The 26,547-nt window shown below is 42.2% G+C and overlaps 1 protein-coding gene across 1 annotated transcript; it reads right to left on the minus strand.

Annotated features, from left to right (window-relative positions):
* Positions 1–1,919: 1,919 nt before the first annotated feature.
* Positions 1,920–24,813, minus strand: ptp4a2b (protein tyrosine phosphatase 4A2b). Its single transcript, XM_079749081.1, has 7 exons — positions 24,694–24,813; positions 6,469–6,764; positions 6,039–6,147; positions 5,835–5,927; positions 5,268–5,398; positions 3,415–3,489; positions 1,920–3,227 (listed from the first exon to the last, which is right to left on the minus strand). The coding sequence occupies exons 2-7, from the start codon at positions 6,471–6,473 to the stop codon at positions 3,116–3,118; spliced, it is 525 nt and encodes a 174-aa protein (XP_079605207.1). The 5' UTR covers positions 6,474–6,764; positions 24,694–24,813; the 3' UTR covers positions 1,920–3,115.
* Between the last annotated feature and the right edge of the window lie 1,734 nt (positions 24,814–26,547).

Here is a 26,547-nt window from a genome sequence, read left to right on the forward strand (position 1 = left end):
GTAATTGACCGCATCACTGAGAGGCCGAGAGAGTGAGGGAGAGATTTGCTATGTGCCAGAAGTAGTTTAGGCTTAATGCTTTGAAGGACTCTGGCCTATTCATCACTTGGCTATTGGCTGATAATTAAATAGTTTCTCTGTGTAAATGTCACACAAGAGAACACACACTGGCTTTCCTTGTTGTACACATCATAGGCCTATTGTCCAACTTCAATGATCCATACATTAAATTACTCGCTTCTTACTCAGTTGTTTTGCTCCTAAAAAGTATCCACTCTCATAAGGACATTGGTGTATAGTTTAGATTTCCAACATGCAGTTCCATCCCTTTTTGCACCATTGTTATTCCAGAATGATATAAAGACTGCACTGGGAGACCTTGCCCATCCACCACTAAAATGTGTGATTTAGTTTAAATGTTAAGGCTATTTGAAACCAAAGTAAATGAGTTAATACCGTTTTAATTGCTTTAATTTGGTGCAAACATAAATGGTCAGACGGACATTCCAGAGGACATAAAAACGCAAATGTATACCGCCATCTATTCTGCAGGACATCGTATTTTTGTGGATACAATGATGAAACCTTTGATGGTTTGGGGCAACATGTGAATCTTAACTTAATATCGTGACCTAGAGTATTTTAAGTGCCTTTACTGCCGACGCGCACTCCCTGTGCTGGGACCATTACATAGTATACCGTATACATTTGTTGACAGAAGATTGGCCATCACGGGGCGCCGTAGGAGGCATCTTCTCAATCACATCATCTAGCAGCTCGGATGTTGAGTAAGAAACCTAGCAAACAATTCAGAATAAAATGTATTTATTCAATAATAGCACTATGATACCTCGACCTCAACATGTACTCATAACTAATGTTGGACATTTAACCTTGTTGTCCTCATAATTCATGCCGGTATCCTATGCAATAAGCAATGACCGGTACAATGAGGCCAAACGTCTCTCCTTCCCATTCCACAAGGCTTTCATATTGCCTTAGTCTAACTGAGCGTCGATATGGATAGCCTACCGAATGGTAAGCGGGTGGCCCTCCCTTGATCATACATTCACACATTCACCCGTTTGACATAGCTTTGATTCGTGATGGTACCGGTGAGTCATCTTCGCTGGGTTGGCTGATCTCCCGTTATTCTCCCACGTGGGATGAGCGCGCAGGGGAGGTTAGGGTCCCTCGTGCTGTCCGCGTGCTTCGGCGTCATCCGGACTCCGGGGAGGACGCACGATGCAATGCAGACGTGTGACCAGTGGTCGAGGGGGAAGGAAGTACATTCGTTGTACCTATGAATCTCAACATTGATGACAAAAGGGCAAATGCCATTACAAAAAATTAACGAAGCATGAACCATCAAGCTGAAATAAAGATTTTTTGGATAACTGAAGGAGGTGCTTCGAAAATTAAAAATACTAATAAAATGCGGCAGAGGGCGCCCGATATCCAGATAAAACAAATGGCCATGGTTCACTATACAACGCAGGTTGTAGATCTAGGCTATATTGCAAGTTAGTTTTGCGTTTAAAGTAAAACGCAAAACTAACATTTTCACAATGTTTGTCATAGACAACTATGGTGCTCTTAGATACCATCCATTTCCCAGCAACAGGTACCTATTGTAATATTTAACTTTTATCAAAACGTTGAAGTTGTTGGAATTGTAGGACGAGCAGTTGGATTGGACAGTATAGATAGTAACTATTTTAAAAGTTACTATTATTTAATTTATACAAAGTCATTAGTAAAATAAGAGTTTATCAATATTAACGTGGCAACCTCGGCTTGTTTCAGGTTGTCCCATCTAAAAACAGGCTTTGGCATGATACACACCCTTTCAAAAACAAACATACACTCCCAAAATAAACCAATAGATCCAGTAAGGTGGCCAAACGTCAGGCGTGTTATAAAAACAATGTTGGGACTTTTTTTTATTTCAATTTATTATCCTTTAAGAACCAATATGAATTGGGGATGTCTTCGAAATGGGTACAAAGATAAAACAAAATGACCATTTTCTTTCTTTACCACCTCTTTCCTTCAGAGTAAGGGTTAACAGTTGGAAGTAGGCTCTCCTCTATTTAATCCTGCCACGACGAGGGAAGTCCTTTTGTAAACCCATTTAACGGAGAAGCAACCCAAGCAGTTGGGGGGGGCAAGTGTAGCTGGGCGGGGCAGGGGGGGAGGAGTACCGGTTGTAATGATCGCCACGGTTCTTCATGTGTGTTCAACTGGTTGGTTGTGAGTATGTGTGCATGCATCTAGGACTGCCCGACATCTGGTGGTCTTTTCTGAGGTGGACTGTTTATTGCACTCCCGTGAGATTAAAAAGTGAAAAATAAAAGATGGCTCTAGAGGAAAAAGAAATAAAATTCAAAAAATACAATGAATAACAGAGTGTCCTTACCCCAGTCAAACTCTAGTCTGCCATACTAATCAAAGCCAGTGAATAAATACAGTGGACACATTTAAAACTAATACCCCTAAACTGAAACTGAGTGATCAAGTGAGGCCGGGGAGAACGTTACTGCATTGTCAGTTGATATTGTTTTGTGTGCAGAAATAACACAAATACCAAACTGTTATATTTTGTGCTAAATGTTTAAAAATATTTCAAGAAGGTGTATACCCTTGGGCCATTCATCGCAGTTGTTGGGATTGAAAAATTCATTTTACATTTGCTTACAACACCATTGTAAAAGTTGTGAACGTGAGATTTATGAAGAAAATTACAATAAACACAAAAATATCAAAAAAATCCCATGATTAAACCTTAAAAAAAATGCAAAAAGATAATCTGAGTGATAGTTTAACAAATTGTAGCCCCTGATTGAGCGCTAGGAACTGGGAGGCGGGCCCATCTGTGTGCTTTGACCTTTGACCTACTCATTCATTGGTTGGTTCGGCTGGTGGATCTCTGCATTTGAATTCGTTAATTCGATGGATCACTCGCTCACTTCTGTGATCAATTAACCATGAGACTCAGTAATAAATCATCACAATAATTACCAATAGAGCTTTCTCTTTAAATTTTATCTCCCCTTTGTTGGAATCGTTTCCCCCACTAGCTGTGCGCATAGTGCTGCGCGTGACAGTAAAGAGCCTACTGCACACAGCAGTTGTGGCCGTTGGCATCCTTGAACCGCAGACGCATCTTGGGCCTGTATTTCTCGAGGTAAAGAAGCTGTTTGGAGTTGAAGGCTCCACGTCTCTTCCTGAGAGGGAGAGTGAAAGGGAGAGAGGGAGAGAGTGAAAGAGAAAGAGAGTGAGTGTGAGAGAGGGAGAGAAAATGTCAACCGGTGGCATCGCCCAGCACAATCAAAAGCACCACCGGTTACACAATTCTTCACACAATCTGCTAGTGTCTGAGGTGGCCATTTTGTATGCAGAGACTATACTTACAGCCTTATGAATTGCACGGCATCCTCATACTTCATCCCGCACTCGATTAGGGCTAGGGCCACCAAGACTGGAGCTCTGAAAGAGAGAGACACACGAAGGTCAAACAGCAGAAATTAAGGAGGGTAGCAGTGGGTGAAGAGAAAAGAATGCGGCAACAGTGAGTGAGAGTGCAAGAGTCGTAGAAGAGTCAAATGCCAGTGTTCACATGGTCGTCATAAGGAGAGAGGGGGCGAGTAAGAGGGGGTGGAGGGTAGGTATATCAACCTGGGAAATGAGCCTGGGAAATCAGCAGGGGGGTGCGTCAGTTCACCGCTACCCTGCCGAGCGGCTGAACTCACACCCCGGGCCCCGCTCGCACACATGGGAACGAGCGATAAGTTACAGTAAGAAAACGTTCTCACCAAAATGAGGTGGAGTAGGTAGAAAGAGAGAGAAGAAAGAAAAAGATGGGTCAGGTCTCATCTAAGTGCTGACAGAGCACACATCTTTAAACCAAGCGCATGCATGGGGGCCAGTGCGTGTGAAAGGTGTCTTGCATGAAGAGTGTAAAAAAATAATAATAAGGAAGGCGTGGGAAAAATGCGGAAAATTGTGGAAAAACGACAATGAAAGAAACTGCAGGCACAGCAATCGCTGCTCAAAACCAAAGAGAATGCAGGCTAGTGAGGGGGTGAAAAGGGTGCAACAACTCTGCATGTAAAGATGGTTTGTGTTGCATGTTGCGAAAGAGTGTGCATGCGTGTTGAAGAGATCAACGCAGCAGCTCCAGTTTGACCAGCATTTGGAATTACCCCGTTTATGGAATGTGAGAGTAAGATAGCCTGGGGTGGGGGGTGGGCCTTTTGTGAGTCTGTCAGAACAGACAACTCCGTGCACAACACCGCTGCACAATATATTTGGCTGTAACCGCAAAATGATTTTTCAGTTTGTGCTGGTATTGTGTATCCTTGGTTACTAAAGTTAGCTGTTCCGAATTGAAATCAGTTCTCAAGTAGACGAATCGGGATATAATCATAATGTGCATGATCAATCTTCAAAAGCTTAACTTCTATAGTTTCAAGTTCCAACAAAAATAAAATATCACTCTTCCATACTTCAAGAGAAATTGGCTTATGTTTGACAAGGTCTGTGGTTAATGCAGTAGTTTGTGCATCAATTTGGAAAACTAAAATTGGAACGATAAACAACCCAAATTCCCCCTGGTCACAAGTAAGCAGTAAGTGACAGAAGCCTTCAGCACAATTTGCCTTCTGTTCAAATCCAAGAGTTACCGGTCAAACCTTGAAAAAGATGACTAATCCGGCTGTTGACCCAATAGGAAAGAGGCATGCGCACAGTCAGGTGAATAGGAGAAGTCTAATCCCCGGAAAGCAGGAATGAATCACCTGTCCCTAATCAAGGGTGACACACACTCTGCCATTTCCCGTAGACACTAGTCTGAGCTCACAGACAGGGTATTCAAGCCAAGGAGAGTGGAGGTGGTTGCTGGGGTGGATTTGGCTAGTGAGCTTGAGAATAAGGATTAAAATGATCACCTACAGGTGATTATCAAATAAATGGATCGATGCAGAGTATATAGTCCTTGCTGGACTTTGCCTTGGTGACCATTGAAGTTCGGATGACTCAACTTTAAGGTAACATCATACAGGGAATACTTGAATAAAAAAAATGAATCACCACATTTATGAGCCTCTAGAAAATCACTTGAGTGGAGGAAGATGACTCATATGGGCCAAAGCCCACGTGCGGTCTGAAGCAAGGTGACCGACAAAACGAGCACTGAGGAACACATGTCATCGGCTCGCAGAGCGGCACCGACAGGCGAAGACCCTGTGCGTGGGACCACCACTCACCGTCCAAGCCCAGCCACACAGTGTACAGCGATGCAGCAGCCCGGCTCCTCACGGAACTTGGTCTTTAGCAGGTTCAGCCAGTCGTCGACAATCTGGGTGGGAGGTGGCGCGCCATCGTCAAAGGGCCAGTCCTGCGTTGGGATTAACGGTTGGACGGTTGAAATAGGTGAAACTCAAAACATTACCTCAACAGTGACCTGCGTGTGTCTGTCTTGAGGACTCTCCCTGAGGCAGTCTCTGTTAGTCTATATTTCAACAACCCGTTTCCTCGCCAGTAAATCATACTTTTAACAGATTCTTGAAATTACAAGGAATTGAAGAATCCAAAAGGATTTCTCACTATTCCGTCAGAAAGTTTGACGTCTTCTACAAGGACGGCTAACGAACGTATGCTGTAGCATTGCGTTTTTATTATTCATAAGGTATTTTATGTACAGGTACTTCTAACGACGTGATCATTTCACATAAACCCATAGATTGAGGTCTGGGTTGCATGAGCTCATGGGACATTTTGAGGGATCGCTAGCATAGACGGGAAGGACAAAGTGCACACATGTCCGTCCTTACCAGGACCTGGATCCCCTCCTTCTCTACCGGAGCCTTGTCATAGGTGGCGTCGCATACTCTAACCAGAGTGTTCACCTCAAACTTCTTCAGCTCCTGGGAAAGAGAGAGAGAGAAGAGTGGGTCAGTACAATACTAAATGTGGGACATAACCGTGGCTAGACGTGTACACACAAATGAGACGGGCAGAGAGGTGCACGGCCGTACCTCCGTGAACTTGTTGAGAGTGGCGTTGGTGGGGTTGTGGGTGATGAGGAACTTCATGCACTCGTACGTGATCTCAACTGCAGCGGGGCGATTCATGTTGGCGAGACGGCTTAAAAAACAATTACAATACAATGCTCTTTACAAAAACGAAGGTGACTTTTGGCTCAGATGTCAGCAAGGACTTCCTAGTAGGTGTCTGTATTTTTGTTTCTCTTAGAAAAAATAATTAGAAAAAAAAAATGAGGAAAATGAGGTGAGGAGGACAACAGGTGCACAACTACAGGATGGTTGATGTACAAAGGCAGTAGAGACAAAATGGATGACCTAGTCCACAATGGGGTGTTGCTTGTACAAAATGAAAAAAAAACTTAAATAAAAAATAAATAAAAAAAGACGAGGAGACTATCCAGGAGTCATCCAATCAGTTTACCCCATTCAGGAGAGTTGTTTGTGATTGGCTGTTTGAGAAGAAAGCAGAACTCAAAGATTTCTCTTTATGGCGGGATAGAGCAGGGCAGTCTGGCCAAGGACTACGCGGTATCCCAGTGGGTCTTTGGAAGAGTCAGGGTTTCCCACTGCTGGTATTCAGGGTGGCTTCTGGGTAGCGTAGTCCCTTGGGGGGCGGCCGATTCACTTGTCCACGAAGGAGAGGTGCTGAGCCTGGCAGAATTCTCCGCTGACACTCACAAACGCCATAAAGGTACGGCCCAAATCAACACAGAAACACTGCAAAGAAGGAGAAAGACAGGGTTGAGTCGACAAATAACATTTCCAAGCATTTTCATTTGACATTGTTTCTATTTAATTAAGCCTTTTCTTGAAGTGTTAGGGACTTTTTTTACAGGAGATTATCGGCACCATCCAAATGATCACCATGACAATTATCAGCTAAATGACTGGGACAAAGTCCAAGTCCTATGTAAAGTAAACCAAAAGTAAAAGTTTATAGGATGGAGCAGTTAAATTAGTTATCAAATAAACCTCATAAAAAGTTGAGGAATGGCCTACATCGAGTTCAAAATAACCACACCTACAGCTGCAGAATAAGCGGTCACACAGACATGCCTTGTCTAAAGCAGATTGAGTTTAGGCGAACTAAGTAGTGTTTATTTTTTATTTTTCAAAGCTTAAATCACAGACAGTAATGTCACACGTGACCCCCTTAGAGAGCATTCCCTGCCGCGACAACACTCCCCAGGTTACATCACCCCATCAAAGAACTCCCTGTCACCAAAGACGGAGACAAGCAAAAAAACTAAATAAATACAAATCCCTGACAGGACACACAAACAGGCCTCAGAAAGCCTGTAATGTCTGGTCTCTAAACTAGCCGGAGAGCAGTCAGTCAGCCTGTGCCAGGAGGGCCACAGTCTAAACGCAGCCGCCGCAAACTGGCTGGAACCATCTCAAGGCAGAGCGGGAGGGAGGGAGATCGAGCAGACGTGTGTGTGTGCGTGCGTGCGTGCGTGCGTGCGTGGGTGTGTGTGGGTGGGAGGGAGGGAGGGAGGCGTGTGATGGGGAGCTGTGAAGAGGATTGGCTCTCACTAGGACAACACATGCAAGGTAGTAGAAGGGAACAGAGGTAAAGGGGAATGAATGAGTGAAGTGAAATGGCTTGGACTTTAGCACAGCGTCACAGCCAGCAGTCACAGGTTGAGGATTACAGGGTGGGCATGGCTTCAAAGCATTTCAAAGTCTCATGGTCCACACTTTCACCTCTTTGAAACGTTCCGAACTGTGCCCCCTCCACTCCCCAGCAATCCCATCTCAACTACACTCAATCACCATTTTCCCTTAGACTTTAAACACGATTCTCTTTCATTTAGTTGCCATAACACCATGAGATTCTTGGATGAGGCTGGATCAAACAGGGCTAGGCTTCTAACACAGCAGCCTTCTTGCTTTTACATCACCCCCCTAGTCACTGTGTGCCATGCTCTAGTACAAAACCCTAGCCTTTGAGCAGGGCATCTCACTTAGTCAACGTGGTTCCAAATTGGCAAGGTAAAAGTAAATCTCTTCATCTCTTTTCACAATTGTCACTTAATTGTCCTGTGGCTGCCAAAAGAAAACAAAGGTATCATGATAAAGGGAAGCATCAATCCACCCTGCTCTCCCTCTCCACTCAACCCTGCTTTCATTGTTCTCTCGCTCAGTCTTTCATGGTGGCAGAGCTGCAGCTGTCCATCCCACCCGCTAAAGCGGCTCATGTCTTGAGTGGCGCGAGGAGGTCCCCTTTAATTACCATGTCTGTGATGGTTGACTGACGCGCACACACACACACACAGAAAAAAAAAACAACATTATCTTGGTCTGTGTCAACAGGTGCCAAACACTTGTGCTGCGTCACCAGAAGACACCACTAAACAGTGTGGTAACAACAAAAGCACCAGAAGCCAATCCTAGGACGCCTCTCCACAATGACAGCTTGGCCGACCTGATAAAAACAAGTCAGCTTTGGTAACCGGGGTGGAGCCGGCATTCTACAGCCGGTGACAAGTAATAACTAAGATAATGTGTGCGCTAAATGGAGGGGACAAAAACACATTATGGTTACTGATGATTTCATGAACATGCATCAGTTCATATTTGCGGATGGTTTCGGCCCGATGACAGCCCTGTCACCCACCTGTGGATAAGCCGTATTAGCATGACTAACCATGCAGTCAGCACAAAAGCCGTGCTATTACCACATCAGTATGAAGGCCTCGTATCTCCTGCTAAAAGCGTCTGCTCCTTGGCTCAACCAAACAACGTTTTGGGTTGATAGCTTAAAAAATGTGTCAAGTTACATAAAACTTGTATGTGCCTGGCTGTTCACACTGATCGTCACAGCAGAACGAGTGAGCAGAGATTGTGGCCGGGTGTAAAGGGGAACCATGACACAGGCCGGGGCTTGCTATCGGCTCATAGTCGGCTGAACTGTGGTGAATGGCAGCTGGTGCCTGCTTCCAACTTCCTTCTTTGCCGTCAGGAACGCAAATCATGCAAATTGGCCAACAGACACTGCAGTATCATAACACCAGAATGAAACTGTACGGCAGTACGTGAGGAGACAACAATTTGCTTTGCTGAAGAACATTCAATAACATTGCATGGACTGTCACACAGGATATGCAACACACAAAAGGCCTTGCAATAATCTGTGGCCTTCAGTGTGGTAACCCGATCATGTGAAGTCTGTGTACAGTACTTTCAGCGTGTTGCGTGTTCAACACAATGTTACCTTGAACCCAAGAACACTACTTTCGATGTACTCAATATAATGTTACTCAATAAAGTGTCATCCTTCAACATTTTCACGTCCAGCCTAATACAGTCACTAATAAACATTCAATTCATGGTAACTTTCCACACCCATGTCATACATCTACTGCTCATCGCATGAGCAGGATGAAAAGCCACGCCACAAACTGACCACGCACGCACTTAGACAAGACAGACAGAGACACAGGCCGTTTGAGAAACTCCCTGGGAAACACCACGTACGCCAACACAGGCAAGGATAGTCGACTGGATGTACCCTTGAGATTCTAAGAAACGACAACTTGAGCTGCATAAAGCCGTGTGTGTGTTCTAAACTGGGAGAAAGGTCAATAAGTGAACGCGGAGGCCTCGGCAGCGGCCCGGAGAGTTCCCCTGATGCCCTGCTTCTCGTCACGTGTTCCCCTGGCGGGGAGCTGCAAGAGCAGAGAGTGGAGGGGGTGGGGGCGTGAGAGCGGGCCCCAATCAGCTGGCCTCTCACAGAAGTCACACACACACACACACACGCACACGCACACGGGGGCTTCCACATCCAGCGCCTTCATGTATTTACGAAAATGGAAGTTAGGATAGCCCGTTCTTGAATAATGTCACCCCTTATATGTAGTGCCATTATAAATACTAAAAATCATAGTTTGTAGGGATGCACCGATTGGGAAATTCTTTGCCGATACCAATGTGTACAATCTGGCCAATAGCAGATGCTGAAGTTCCTTTTTGCTGTTGTCATTTATTCCATTTTTGTGACAGGGAAACAAAGAAACCATTATATAAAAAGAACAGCTTTAAAAGGCTTCTATGAGATCTATGAATAAGCAGAACTTTACCATACAAAAAGGTATAAAACAAGCTTAGATATATCCTTCCTTCACATGACAAAAATATATTTTGTGGAACATCCACTTTCAAAATTGAGAAAACATAAACATTGACAATCGACGAATGCCATCTTATTTGCCGATAGGCCAACAACAGTAAACTAGAAAAATATCAGGTTATAAAGATGTGCGGCCGATAAAACGGTGCATCCCTTGCAAAGCAACAGCTTTATATTTGTTGAGAGATTGTCGAGCACTGAAATGGTAGGCCAGGATATTCAAGGGTTTGATTGCAGCTTCAAAAAGTGCTGCAGGACTTGGCAACAAGCTCTTGAGCCTACACGTAAACAACATATTTTAACAACATTTAAATCAGAGGTCAGTGGGCTTAGAAGAGGAGAGATGTGAAAGAACAGAGGCACGGAACTAGAGGAGGATAAGTAATCGGGGCATCTCAGAACAAAAAGGACATAGAAATACAAACATGTGATAAGAGTTGAGAAGAAGTGGGCAACACACACAGATGAGGCACAGAGAAGGCTTGCCCTTTCAAAGTGATAGCTGCAATCGGGGAGAAGACAAGCCGTCTCAACCCTAAAGAAGAAAACTACTTATTACAATTTGTTACAAACTGTTCCATACTAAAGTCCCAAAGCTGTTACTATTGCCCTTCCAAAACTGAATAGCCTGAAAGTTTTTCATGTGGCTTCCACATGAATTCAGCAGCTCAAACTTTGAATTCCATTGCAAACCTCAGAACTCAAAAGTTTGACAATGAGTGACCAAAAATGACAAAACTGTTGACAGAATAACAGCTTAACCAAACCATGTCACTTCTCTTTCATTGCAAGCATGTTGTCATTTTCTTTTAGGTCTGTTGGGCAACCAGGGGTAAAAAATAATAATGATTAAAAGTTTGGTAGAAGCTTAAGCATGTTCTTAGTCCAGGTCTAGAGTGCCAATAATAGAAACCCAGGGTTTCTATTAGGGATGTGCATTTCTGGCAAAAATACTATTCGATATTCGCTGAGAAGTATTCGAATAACATTCGAAAATCGGTCAATCAAGAACCCACCACGCACGCACCTCGTATACACGCACACACAATGAAAAGGGGAGGCTTTTATGATTGGTATGAAATCAATCTGTTGATTTCAACAACTGCGCCATCAACATTCAACATCAAAATTATTTCAACGTGGGTTTAGGCAGATATTTTACTGAACATATCCTGCTTGACGGTGAACTAGACACGCCTTTAGCATATGGAAACTATTACTTACTACTTACTACTATAACAATTTATTTGTTACCAGCATTCGTAGTGTTAATCAGCAGAGCAAAAGTCTGCCAAAGACGTAGACATCGCTTAGCAACCGAGGACGCTGGGGTTGATAAGTTACCGGACTACTTCCGGAGTGCTACGATAGAGGAAAAAAAATAGACTTTCCTTGACAGCGGTCATTATATGCTTAGCAACAGTGAATTATCAAAAAAGAATTCACCACCGGAAGTTGTGAAGGCCCATGCAAGTGAACGGAACGTTCAACAGCATTGAGAAGAGCCGTGTAATAAATAACTATTCGACTATTTGACGATCGAGGCCCATCCCTAGTTTCGATTAACATGACCAGTGCATGTTACGATCGGAAATAAACCCAACGTGACCAAAATCATGTGGAGCCAGGACACTGACAGCTGTTGGCTACCATATTAGACAGTTTGCATCCCTTACAAGAGTTTGGCCCAGTTTTGTCATTATGAGGATTCAAACCAGAAGTATTGACCTCTGAAGTGTCTGAGGAGACTAACCAGGGGGAGTCGGACAAGCATACCAACCCCAGACTACATCCATTCTCATGTTACAGCATGGGAATAGAGGCAAGTACGTAAGGCGAACGCACCCAGCGCCAAGACCCTAGATCCAGCAGTGGAGTGAGGCAAAGAGCCAGGGGCTTTGAGCCAAATGTCAGCGTCTTGTGGCCTCCATACAACTGCTAAATAGTAGGGATACACTGATGTATCGCACGAACATCGGTAACGGACGATATTCGTGTTGTTGACTACCATCGTCCTATCGGAAAATATGATGATATTCACAGATGGCAGTGGCCGATGTTTACATGTTTAATGCTTCCTCCTCTTGAAATGTCACTGGAACATGTCTTACAAACTGCATATCGCGGATCTTTCTCCGAGACAGTGAAATACTCCCACACTACCAACCTTTTTTCACTTTTATTTGTACACAAACCACACGTGCGCGCAGGCGTTTTTCAATGTTTCAATGGGTGCGATTCATCAAAAGAGATTAAAAAAGAACCGCACGTAAATTTGTAAACAACTTAATGACAATACACAGAGATGAAAAAAGAGCAGAGCGCACCTGTTGGTACAAAATGTGGTACAAAATTCCAAGTAGAGAGAAAAAAATCTGCGCACACTTAATGCAGCAAACATGTTCGGCAGTGTGGAAGCATTTTAAAGTTTTGGAAAAGAAAATAAGGCGGTTTGCAGACATTTGTCTGCTGAACTTTCTAGAGGGGGAACATCTGCGAAGACTTGGTGACCATGGTGACTTATGCGCTCAACCAAACCTGGTCGGCAGCAGGGTTTCAGCTAAGTTTATCGGGTTAGATCGGCGTGCACAGCTTCTTAGCCCCTACTTTGACAATGACGTCACCATTACTGGGTGTTCTCTTGGACCTCGGAGCCCTTATCGTACAGGGGTCTCGCCGACAGATGCTTTTTCGGGACCGATCCCTTGGCATTGCCTGAGAATAATCTTGATGAGAGATACAGGTTCACATCAGAGGGTATTCACTATTTGATCGTCCTTGTTGGACCTTATGCAGACAATGGGTACCGTTGCGCATTGTGTCTCCGTGAGAGAGTGGCGGAGTGGAGGTAGCGCGTCAAGTCTTGAATTTCTGCGTGCGGGGTTCGTCTCCCAGGTGACGCGCATTTATGTGAAATGCGCGCAAATAAAAATATTTTGTTTTACTCATTTATTAATTTTTCTTATATTCTTGCTATAAAGGTCTTCTGGAATGTTAGAAAATGTTCAGTATTAAATAAATCTTTTCAAATTGCGGATTTGTAATTGATTTTTTTTATTGAAAAGCAAAACAAAAAAGTTTATAAAGGACAAGTAATTGTTTGATTTTTGCAATGGTGAAAAATTAAGCAAAATGAATGAAAAACAGCAAAAGCCACATTCGGTATTCGGTTTCGGCTGTTTCAATATAGTGTTTCAATATATTCTGTTTCAATATATTCGGTTTCGGCCAAGAATTTTCATTTCGGTGCATCCGTATTTTAAACATCAGTATCCGCCCAGAATTTCACAATCGGTGCATCCCTACTAAAAAGCCAACAGATAATGATTAAGTTTGAAAACTGCCATAACGGACAGGAAATGAGAAGCACATACACATGTACAAACGCAACACCATTTAAAAGAGAAACAAACAACAAAGAAACACCAGAGACACCTTGCCAAAGCGCACATCATAGGCAACACAGAAACAATGTCAAAGGCGTGGGTTGCTTTTCAAAGTTTGACACTTAGCGATGGATTTCTGAAAAGGGCGATGAAAACCATATGGCACTTTGAATTCCTTTGAGAGATTGGGGACATGCTACTTTTGAAGCTATTTGCAATCTTTTCATTATTCTTTTTGATTTTCTATGCTGCCTCATTGACTTGTGAACAACACATGACTATTTGCGTTTCTAAATAGGGGTAAGGTCATTCTTTTGAAAAGGAGTCCGTTATGAAAAGGGCCCTAATAAAAAACGATTCTTTCTACATTCTAAGAGTACAATAAGACTGCTTTTTGTTGTATTCATGGAGGAGATGGTTGAATCACCACCATGGGAGCAGAGTAGTTCAGATAAAGCCACTGCATACCTGCGACAGTGCCCAGCTGGTTTCCCACTCTGTCAATGCTGTTATAGGGCCGGGTGGGTGGATCTCCTGTAAGAGTGGTCACTGTTCTAAGACACAAAGCAGCGTGGAACCCCCTCCTTTCAATCCTAGACCCTTTACGGTTTCCACACAGGTCTCGGGAGCAGCAGCTTCACAGAAGATAGGACAGAGCGGATAGGTTTTGTTGCACACATTCGCACGCTCAAAACGGTTACTGAATGCAACAGGCTAGACACTCAGGAGCTTGCGCGTTCACAACAAGCCCCTGACTAATGCTGTCAGCGAACAGCAAGTCACACATGCCCACACAACTTCAGAAGGCCCTGCCGCTGAGCGTTTACTCCTTAGAAAATAAAGCGAGTCCTGGGATACAACCCACAATACATCCACAAAATGACACTTTCAAGCCAAGGCATGTTCAGACATGACCGGTGTTTAGAACAGCAGGCTGGAGCCCAAGCGGGGAGCCACAAGGCAGGTGCCCATTCAGCCAGGCTGTTTCTCATATACACACACGCCTCGGGATGAATGTGATTCTCTGAGTCAGAGGAGGTGCCTTTACACTTTGTTTACTAAATTCCAAGCGGGCAGGCGATACTGGGAACGGCTCCTGGAACTGCTGAAGGAGTTCTCAGAAGCGCTCTGCTCATTGTGAGACACAGTCGGAGAACAGGTGTGACTTCATCCTCTTTTCAAAGAAGGTGGAAAAAATTGATTTGTCAAGCATGCTAGGGAAACCATGTGCATGGCCTGAGAGATAGTCCACTTGAACCAAAGTTACTCCGCTATACATACACACACAAAAGAGGGATTGTAATGAGCTCCACTAAAAAATATAACATGCAGCCCACATAATGGGATGCAATTCACAGAGTGCCCGTCTGTGTTTACCTGCAACACGGTGGAACCATAGGCAGACTGTCTGACTCAGCCATGTGGTCGTTGCCGTGAAATAATAAAAGCGTTGGTTTCGACGTGTATAGTTGTCCAAGTCCTTAAAGACGTACAAAAACAGCCAGTCTGTGTAGGTAGAAGCGCAAAAAAGCAATAGATCAACTATGGATCTCTCCACTAGAAAGAAGGAGGAGGGAATGGCCAAACTGGACTGTCAGCCCAGAGTTTAAGCAAGATGATCCATTAACAAGCCGCTGGCCATCTGCTTTTACAAGAGAGAATAATTACAAATGCTAATTGAATGAGGTTTATGTAAAGCAATGGGGGCATGACAAAAAATTTCATATGGATGAAAAAAAATTATATCAAAATATTGGCATGCAAAAAAAATCCTATATAGCGTGGTCTAATAAGCTGGCACACTAGCATCATATGTTAACATATGTTTCTCAAACTGTGATAAACATATGTTTAGTGGTTAAACCAGCCCAATTCTCTAGCTCTCAACTTAGACTTGTAGTTTATACAACAGCAAATATATGCACATCCACATTTACTGAATTCCTGAGGCCTGTCAGTCAGCATTCTAGTATTATCGTAATGATGGCTTCCCTTGGATCATGGTATAAAAGAATCCAGGCAATAAACGCATCCTCCTTGTTCCAGCACACATAGCAAAGTTATTATGTGCCAGACATAAAACACTCGATATATGTGCAAGATATAAAAACAGGATGTGTCATGAGTTTTCCGTATTTGCAAGTAAAGCCTGCAATTGACATGCATCCTCAACATGCTCAGAAACCGGTTCACCTCCTCACTGTGCTCCAACACAAAACCCATACTAAGGGCTACGATGCCTACAGGGGATCATCGGGATATTTAGGTTTGGCTTTCATCAACACGAAGAGGGCCTGGAAAGGGCGGCGATAAAAACAGCAATCTCTGGGGTGTTTCGCCCAGCAGTTTGACAGCACACGCACACGGCAAAGCCCACTTATCACACAGCTTTGCAGTGCAGTGTGAGCACAGATAAAGAGTGTGACAATCAAATGCCTCGAGCAGCGCTTACAGGGAGGCCACGGGTGACAAGGGCCAATCATCTTCTGGAAAGGACTGAGAATTCGGGCTTGTGTTGCTTAAAAGAGAGAATGAGGAGGAAAGCCCATATCTGGAGAAAGGCAAGGTATATGTCAGAATTGAGAAACTCTGTTCAATGAGTCAAAGTGTTCAAGCCAAACAGGTTAGATATCACACTGATATTTGATGAGAATTTGAAAAAAAGAGCCCTTTAAGTAAATAACAGAGTGAAGAACCCTTAAGACAGTGTTTCTACATAATAGACTTGGCTATGCAATTTTGTTTCAAATTTTGGTTTGATACCGACCATATAAATACATTGTGTAATTGTGTTTAGAAACATAACTTTCTTTACAAGCCTTTCCACCTAATTATTCAGAAAAAACTGCACCATATTAACATCCTTCCAGAATTATCTGAGGGTATGCCAGGGACTTCCCTAGTGACTTTTGTGTCCCCCCCACCACAAACTAACTATTCTGTGGGAACAAGTAGGTTATAAAAGAATCCTGAAAAAGAAAATGCTCCAGCAGATACCAGACGCCATAACACTAGTGATGGGCAAATGGTTCAAGCCAGATTTCATTTCGAAATGCAAAGAAAGTGATTTGATCAAATAAAAAAAGAAATCATGAATTTGCATATCAAATCCAGCAGAGAGGCAGGATGACTCAAGATAATTGTTGTCACAATCTATTCCGGAGGAGTTGGATGATTCACATGTTTGAATGACATTCTCACCGGTTGTAATGGATCACTGAGTGGAGAGGCAACGCAGCAATCAGCCAATGACCAAAATGTGCCTTTTGCGGACAAAAATAAACTAAAGGGATCTGTATAATACAGACTTAGAATCTAATCCGATCGCCATTCTGTCAATAAAGGATCCTATTGCTCATCTGTTTACTCTGTAATGGCATCATTTAGTTCACTCCTTTCTACCTAGTAAATGTCATTGTGAGCCCACAGATCGATATCGACAACTGGAATCTGTCGATTGCATTTGGGAGAAGGTCATTGAATTCTCAGAGAAGCTAAATATTGTCCTGATTTAGATTCCTTATTTGCATAACCAAGTAAAGCACTGTTGTTCCAATTTGTATTGCCAAGCCACAAACACTACTTCCTTGTCTCAACAAACATCTCCAGATGAACTTAGACCAATGCAGCCACTTATGCCCCCAGAATGCCCCTTCAGTGACCTCTTTGAGTCGGATATAGAAGCATTTCTTTGCATTCCCATCTTGATTGTCGGCTGTCCAGTTGTGCTCATTTTACGAGACATATTTGAATGCTTGATGAGTACAAAAGGCCCTACACAGTGACCAAACTCTTTATTCCAGGTCGTTCTTCCAACTCCTCAGATGGAGAACACTATAAACTTGATTTTAAAAAAAATAAATAGGTAGAGTTGAGATCCTTAGGGTATCACTCTAATCTTCACCCTTATCAGAACTACAGTGAGGTGATATTTGCCATTTTCATATTGTCCAATCAACGTCATTCTATTTTGCCAATAAAAGGTCAGATCGCCGGTGGAGTGGGAATAGGTGTGGGTAGAGTAATGTAAACTAAAAGCAATACAGTTATGACGATATGTAGATAAACATTTATAAAAGTGAACATTAAATATTTAAGAAATCCTACAAATATTTCATAGCAATGTCTCCATCAACCAACGGCTCCCCATCAAAAGTTTGTATGTGTCTGTGATTGGTGCGACAATATAAAGTTACAGTATCCAATACATAATATTATCTTCCGTTTAACATTATTATCTTATCTTAGATATCAGGATCAAAATCATATCCATGAAGTTAACTCCTCTTATGGAGCGCAGAGCCAAGTCTTGGTGACCAGGCATATGGTCAACATCGATGTGGATGGTGTGTGTCAGATCCATGGAAAGTCGTGGCTCTTAACGGAGATAATAGGGGGAAATTTGGCTCAAAGAGAATCTCTAAATGCACATACGGGCAGATTCTAGAGATCCGATATTACTCTACAAACAGAGCCCACGTAGACTCCATCTAAACGTAGCTCTCCACCTCCTGAATGTCTCACCATTAAACGAACATTGAGTGAAAGATATCTCATAAAAACATTCACCACAACGATATGAGTGCGTTTGCTGCTTGCTATAATCTGAAGTAGTTCTGGCGGGTAAACTGATTATTCGTGTATGACTTTTAAGCACGTTTGTCTGCAAGACACTGGACATTATCCATGCGCAGATTCAGCTTCTTATAAGTAATATGGTTAGCTGCACTTGGCTATTTCAGCAATGATGTCTGTAAAAAAAAGCCATATGAAATATATTTGGCAGCGATATCTGCAGAAGACTGCAACCAACAATAATAGATGGCTGACGGCCAGCTCCTGCAGAGACCATAAACAGAACAATGTCTGCTTTAGTACCTGCTGAGAGGCATCAATCGCGCTGACATTTCAGAGACAGAGAATCTGCCATCTGACAACATCAGGGGAATAACTGTTGCCATACCTACAAACATCTCTGGGGAAGCAACAAGTTTTCCTGCAGGGCCTGTGTTTGTCCCTTATGAGATGATCAGGGGGGAAAGCCATGGTGCTCGTGTAATAATATTGACAGAGTCAAGCTGAAGAAACACCAGGAGGTGACATTTCAGGAGTCTGGGTGATGAGCTACAACCGCCCATGCACACACATATTATAGCTTGTTTAACTCAAGCATACCCTTCAAGTTTGACATTATGTACTGAAGGAGTTTGTCAGGGCCAGATTCATGAATGTTTAACGAACATAAAAGATATAAAAAAATGTAATAAGTTGACCAGCTTAAATTTACTGACTGTCAGTTAAGAGGATGGATGCTGAATAACCTGTGTTTTTAACTTCCTACCTATGGCTACAACATCTACGGTCTTCTGTTGTGACAATGAGATATCTGATTACTACTAGTTGCTATGGTTTCACATGACAAGCATTGTAGCAGCATCTAGCAGACATGCCGATCCCAAAGGCACTACAAGTGATGCCAAACTCATGCGCTTGCTATTGAATTGCAGAATGGTGGCATATACCATCAACAAAGTCTGTGCCAAATGGTGAGTCATTGACCAATTCAATGTATACAAATGGGTGCATGGTCTCATGGTTACATATTCTCCAAAACAACTAGAATTGTCTACTACAATCAAATGCATTCTAAGAATAATGGTTATTCATTGAAGGGATATTTAACTTTGAGGTAGTGACATGACATCCAAGACATGGTAGCTTTGTTAGTAAACAATAAGAAAAACAAGATGCAGCATAACTTCTAATGGAGCTGGGCGGTTTGGCCTAAAAAAAGTAATCAACATTTCTTTAAACAAATGGACCATTTACAATTTAAACCTACAATTTACAGTTTTTCCCTTAACAAACTGAAAATATCAAACAATGTCATTGGATCTGTTAGATATTCCATTTCCAGAAAGTTTAAGTAAAACCACCTTTTTGAGTAATGAATTCTTAATTTTTGTTTGTTGACAGCTTTAAGGGATATCAGTCGGGTGTGCTTAATGAGATTGGAAGTGGCTGGCTTTAGCCCGTGTTCGGTTCTTATATGAACGTCAATTTGGTACTCTATTCCATTTCATAACAGTTACTGAAATAAGGCACCAGAGGCAAGGTGCATGTGGACGTATAGCCCTCTGCAAGGGCATTTGTTGAATGTGGCGTCGGAGAGAAGCTTAGACTTCCGACACCTAGTGCAATTTTGTGGTTCAGTCATTTCACACACCGTACTAAAATAAAATGGTAATTAATAAATTAAACTGGGGAAGAAAACACCTTTCCCAATCTTGTAACAGGAACCCCTCAAAGAAGAAGCTTCCAAAACAGACCTGGGCAACATATGGCCACAGGATCGGAACCGGCCCACGGACCACCGTAATCCGGGCCACAAAGGAAAGCAAAACCAAAATAAATCTATAAAATGCACTACTGTGTTGGATGATGACATTGAGTCTGTACTGCTCAATAACATTTTCCCATTAGGGGATGTTATACTGAAAAGCCAGCGGTAAGACCTGTTACAGCGTATTGAAAAAATCATCCACAACAAAAGACAGTCACAGTGTGTATCTTTCCCTGCCTGAAACGGAGCCGGTGGGGCCGACTGCTGCATAATCGCATCATTAATCCACTGATCGTTTTTTCCCCCCTTTAATTTCTAAAGCGGTGCAATTCGTTAAAAAAAAGTGTTATTTTAATAGAGCCAAAAGGAAAACTACGATATCTCGTACGGTGGCTGTGTGGACGTCAGTGGCTTTCGGTCAAGACTCGGTTATCTTCAGTGCAGCCTTAAAGCTTCAAAGGACACATGTTCTTCATGGTATGAAAGTACAAATAAGTGGTTTGAACACTGTGCAAAGCTTTGATGAAATGCAGGCCAGGACTACCGCCATTCCCAGAAGAGAGAAGTCACACACAAGCGCTGTTGTGGGTGACGGATTGCCATAAAAAGGAAAAAACATTGCTGCCTGTTCCAACGAGTTTGATTTCTACAGCTGTGCTTTAATGTAAAGCGGGTGACACACCAGACGAGCCATGGAGCGCCACATCGGGCACCGTCACATAGTAGATAGGTTAAATTTAAGGTTTAATTTAATGAGTCCCAATGGATGACGCTGTGATGTGTGCCACGGTGCAAGGTCTGATCGTTCGTGCTAAAAGCCCATCGGGCTTAAACATGAAAGTTGACGGAGCATCGCAGACATGACATTTTTTTAATTTATGCCTACCGAGTGCCCATACTGTCCTTTGCTGTCCTTAACCAAATGCTCCCACACAACTTATTTGACATGGTGTCAATTAGTTTGTAGCCGAGTAATTGTTGGTAAAGCAGACTAGCAGTCATCGTTAAGTTGGGCGAGTTCCAAGTTGTGAAATCAAGGGTGTTTTAGTCTTATAAATGTCCTAAATCTTAGAATTTATTAAACCATATGATTACGACATACTACAGAGCTATAAATATTTAGTTCATAATTAATGTTATTTCTAACACTAAAGCCCATCACTGAAATAAATAATAAATCGTAGTGCATGTCCCTTACCCCCCAAACAATAATTGTTAAAAAACCTTTTTCTCTTATGATAGTAACGCCGGCGTTTGTCTGACCAATGAGAATTTTGTCGAATAAGTGCATCATTATTAAAACCGTCCTTATTAGAACAAGCTTGCTTGCCACAACATCTAATAAGAATAATATCAAAATGATGGTAGGGACATGAATAAAATGCTACTGCTTTGCTTACAACTCCCTGAGGATTTAAGACTTGCCCCAACTCTGACCACTTTCAAAACAAGACTGAAGACTTTTATGTTTGCTTTAGCTTTCTGCTAAATCTTAAATACATTGCAATTTCTAAAATGTTTTTTTACTTTGTCTTTATTTTCTACGCATACATTTTGATTGTATTACTCTACAATGCATTTTTTGCATTGTAGAGAAATAATAGATCCATTTTATTTTACTCATCCATTATTTTATTGTAAGACAATGTTTCTATGTGAAGCACTTTCAGTCTGCCTCGTATATGAAAAGTGCTATATAAATTAAGTTACCTTGCCTACTGGTGGCGTATCCAACACAGTAATTCGACAGGTCTACAAAGTTCCTGTAATTTTACATAATTAAGCACTATGGGTTTCAGGTTTCAATTGAATTGTGCAATATGGGGCCCTTTGCTTACTTTTCTATGTCAGTAATGCCCTCTGTGAAAATAAAACTGGCCCACACCTGAACTATAGGAACCATAAACAGCATGTGAAGGTCCAGAAAAGTCGGGACATGTCAAGTTCCATATATCTGACTTTGCACATCTTGAAAACATTGCACACAATATATAAACCAGTTTTATATATATATAAAAATATAGAAATTACTGAATGTTTATGAACGTATCTTTTAAAAAACAAGTTAATTTGTTTTCCAGAATTTAGATATAGTCCTTATAATGTTTCTGTTTAGCAGTCTTAGGTTGAGCAAAGTTGTTCTCCATTGGCCCCACGGGCAGATACCCAGAGGCACAAAACACATTATGAAAATAGAATTTGTCTTTAGTTGCCGAGAAACAAGCCCTATGGCCCTACCTTTAAAAGCACTCAGGGGAACCCCGTGGCTTGCATGGGCTAACTGACAGAGGACTGCAACAGGGGCTCAACCCACCAGCCAAACGTCTTTGTAATCATGTTCCCATGAACCGGGCTCATTTTTCACAGTTACCGTAACCAAGGTTGAGAACTTGTTCTTTGCTGTTATTTATGGCGTTCATAAAGAGCGGAACTGGTCACTTGTTGAACTTAAAAAGGTCAAATGCCCAGCCAAATTAATTTAGGTCTACTGTTGCAACATTAGGTCTCCTGGTTAAGAGATCAATTATACTTTATTTTATACAGATTACCACATTTGGAGGGACCTACAGTGACAATGTGCCAACATCTGCATCATCCCTCTAGCAAGAGGCAAATACTTCTGCTTCAGTGCTGTAGACCTCGGTAGTTGTCAATAACAGTTCACTAAGCTGCCTGTTGCTTGTGTTGGTTTTCAGAACTTAACTAGCATGTGCAGAGGAGCCTGTACACTTCGCCAAACAGCTTTCTCAAGGGACCCAGAGGCAGGGGAGATAAACAAACCCTGCATGTGCATGGTGCTTTCCTTACAGTCAAATATGCTGTGGTTTAACCAATGTTTTGGAAAAGGTGACCCAAGAGTTTGTATCTGATGACCAATGACATGCGGATATTTTGTGACGTTTAATATTGATTATTTTTCTGGGTGAGTAAAGCAATAATAACAGTTAGAGAAAAAACAATATGATTTAGTTTACAACCATAAACAAACAATCTGATGCAAATAATGGCCTTCACCAGATTCACAAAGCATGCATAAGCAACAACATATTCAAATCGGATACAATTATAGGTTTTCGTTGTGTCTGTCTTCCCTAGCTAAAGGCTTTAGGCTGTGTTGAGTCAGTTGTGTGGAGAATAGCAATTTCTAAAGTAGGCCCAAAGATCGCGTATTAAACAGCTTCAATGAAGAAGCAGGTCACCGGCATGGATGACCTACTTCCAGATACAAGTTACCCCACGCTGAGTCTGTTGACTAGGCTGCATTATGCACCTAGGAGGATGATTGCAAAAAGGAGTATACAATTATTTGAAGCCACTACTCATTGTATCATGTTTAAAATCATGGAGGATGTTATTTAAGTATGACAACCACATGCTTATACAGATCCATCAAAACTTTGATTGATAGGCCTAGCGCCAAAGCAAATATGTCCAAGGCGCCAAATCGTTGGAATGTAACACTACCTAACCGGTTACTTGTTGCCTCATCTCGTACCACAGTGGGAGTGGCAACCATATAAATTACAAATACCGCTCCTATAAAATGATCAAATTGAAACCATCATTGGAGGGTCATTAAACCAAACGGAGGCATGGGAACGCACCGTGGACTCCACAGCCGCAGCTGTTCTGGTCAACTTCCTCCCCAAGTGCATTTCCTCAAATTCAATTGAGCCCACAAGACTAAATGCACGGGTATTCTGTTTTTGGAAACCAAGAGACTAAATTACAGAGAAAACTTTGCAGGGTCGACTTTAAGACCGACTGAATCAGTTGGAGAAAGATTATAGCAGATGCCAACAACAAAAGCAATGGCGTTTTCAACATGTTAGCTTCCATTCATCCCATGGTCAGTGGGACAGTGTGTGTGTGTGTGTGTGTGTGTGTGTTACATACTTGGGTGTACAGTGAGGAAAATGCTGTCTTATCGTGATCGTGACTGTGATATAGCATAATGCTTTAAACTAAATGTGTCAGCCACGCGTTGGGTCAAAGGATTTACACAAAGGGCGGAAGGCGGACAGCTGTCGACAAAACGTTAACACACATATAATCAAACATAATGTGCATCGTATGTATTTCCTCGTAGACATGGATTACATTTGAGTTTCTTCCCACCTAAATGCATTATCAGCCGAATGCATTATGCACGGCAGTGCTCTACAACGAGTGAGCCGCTGGGCTAACGCTAGCCAATAGGCTCGGCTAGCTAGGTGTTGCCTCTGCTGTTGTCAACGGCGCTTCATCGTTAAGACATCAGTTGTTTTAAATCATTGAATATATTCCAACACGGAACACAGCCTGACACACATGTCCCAAGGTTATAAAGTGGAAATCGATGCATCAATGATACCATGCCGATTAATGCCACTACTATAATTCTTCCAGGAAATGACAGCCCCCTAACGTGGTGAACCGATAGCCCGCTAGCTCCGCTAACAACACTCTTTATTAGGTTCACCGATTGGAGATCAAACACGCATTATGGATAAGAAGCACCCATACATTAATGTGCCTCTTTAAAATATATATGACAATGCGTCATATGTATGTTTTTTCCTACATGTGAACATGGCTACGTTAGCATGTTAGCTTGTTGTTAGCCATCTCCTTAGCCTCTATGCGTTGCCTTGTGTTGCGCTTCATTAGTTAGCTGTTAGCTCGTTAACTTTTACATGTCGTATATCTATAGTGGGGCGCTTTTTTTTTTTACAGAAGAAACAGTCACCAGTTAACATCACACACAAGTTATATACGTTTGTTTTAGCTTTAGTTTCCACTTACAAAGAGCAGGTTCAACATTGAAATCCCGTGACAATCCCCGGAGAAAGTGGAGTGAGAGAAAATGTGATGCCAGGTCGCCTATTTCTTCTTCAATGTGGCAGTCTGAGTTTTCGTCGGCTGTGGGGAAATGTTGTTGGGGAGGCGCCTGCTTTCTAGCGTCACGGTGACGTCGGAAAAATCCATCTCGAACATGGATGATGACCAGACACTACCGTGACGACATTTCTGAAAGCCATCGTCAACACTTAATAGAGCATATTGTTCATTGTTTATGATCATGTGTTTTACGTTTTGCATTGGTTGTTTCAAGGGAGCCAAATGAACAATCCAACCACGTATGACACTGGCACCCACGATGGTTGGTAATGTCAATTCCGTTGAATTTAGGCCATTTGATTTGTACGTTTGTTCTGGAATAACATCTATCCGAATGTGCATCTACAAACGTTTATTTGCAATTTAGGCAGTGTCTACAAACCTTTGCCCAACATATGTTCAAAGCAGAACTTTTGAATTGTACTTGTCATATTATGCACATGTCAAGTAAAGTTTATTTGTATAGCACATTCAAAAACACAGTGAAAGAACAAAACATACCAGATACAATGAATAAGAGAATATATCAGTAAAAACAGGGTAACAACAAGTTTTCACACACCCACACACACACACACACACACACACACACACACACACACACACACACACACACCTCTACCCATGAAGTAGATCCAAACGTCAATGAGTAGAAAGTAGTTTAACCTGGATTTAAAGGTCTTGATGGATGGATGCGTCTGACTGATAAGGCAAGTTGTTATTGGAGGCTGCGGATCTGACGGAAGGGAAGGTGGTTCCATAATCTAGGAGCTGCAAATGCAAAGGCACAATCTCCCTTGAGCTTCAATCTAGACTGCGGAATAACCAGGAGGTCTTGATCAGATGACCTGAGGTCCCAGGAGGTCAGACAGGTGCAGAGGAGCTCGGATGCAGGTGAAAGATGCAGGTATGAACCGAACCAACTGATTCTGAAGTGTATGGGGAGCCAGTGAAAATATTGTGTGGTCCCTGTTCCTGGAACAACTTGGTTAAAGTTATCCAGTCAAGACAAATTAAAAGCATGGACGACATTTTCAAGATCACAGAAGACAAAAATGTATTTATTTTGGAGAGGTTTCGAAAAGAAGCTGACCCTATGACGGATTTTCTGCGCTTTGACATAGGTAGCTTGCTGACCCATGTTTTTAGTATTTACGTTGGCATAAAACAATTTCATATTTGCAATCAAATAAAAAAAAATATTCATCCATTGAGCAGATTATGACCGTAAGGCAGTTTATTAGATTCCTTAAAGAACTTTTGGGGATTCAACAGAAAATGTTGGCAGAGGATGACAACAAAGGGCCTTTATTGACAGAGATGTTCTGTTATTGAGATATAAGGTGAGCGAGGCCAAAGCTCTGCTACCAATACTGACTCCATACTTGAGACGGTCAATTAGTATGGCATGATCAACAGTTTGGCAGGCAGCAGTTCATATATTAGAAGTAGACACAATGTCCAGAATCGGTAGCAAGGATCAGTTCTCAATCATGTCGATCAAGATCATGGCGGTCTCTGTACTCTACTTTCTGTGGAATGTTATTGTGACTCAGAAATTACATAAGCTGTGACTTAACAACCTCTTCGATGACTGTTAACAATAATGTTTATTTAGATATGGGTGTGAAACTGTTTAGTAGGAAGGGATCTAGGTTGGGTTTTTAAACGAGTGCCTGGATAATTACGTGTTTTAAACATGAATAAACAGTACCGCTAAAGTTTAGTTACACTACAAAATAATTGTTGTCTGCCAAA

This window comes from Pollachius pollachius, assembly GCF_949987615.1.
Source record: "Pollachius pollachius genome assembly, chromosome: 13".
Lineage (NCBI taxonomy): Eukaryota > Metazoa > Chordata > Actinopteri > Gadiformes > Gadidae > Pollachius > Pollachius pollachius.

Bases quoted from the DNA above. Each gene is read 5' to 3' on its own strand.
- ptp4a2b (XM_079749081.1), bottom strand. The intron at 5,399-5,834 runs GTAAGGACGGAC...ATCCCAACGCAG, and splicing joins AGGAGGGGATCCAGGTCCTG to GACTGGCCCTTTGACGATGG. The intron at 3,490-5,267 runs GTGAGTGGTGGT...TCTCTCTTTCAG, and splicing joins TGTGTGGCTGGGCTTGGACG to AGCTCCAGTCTTGGTGGCCC.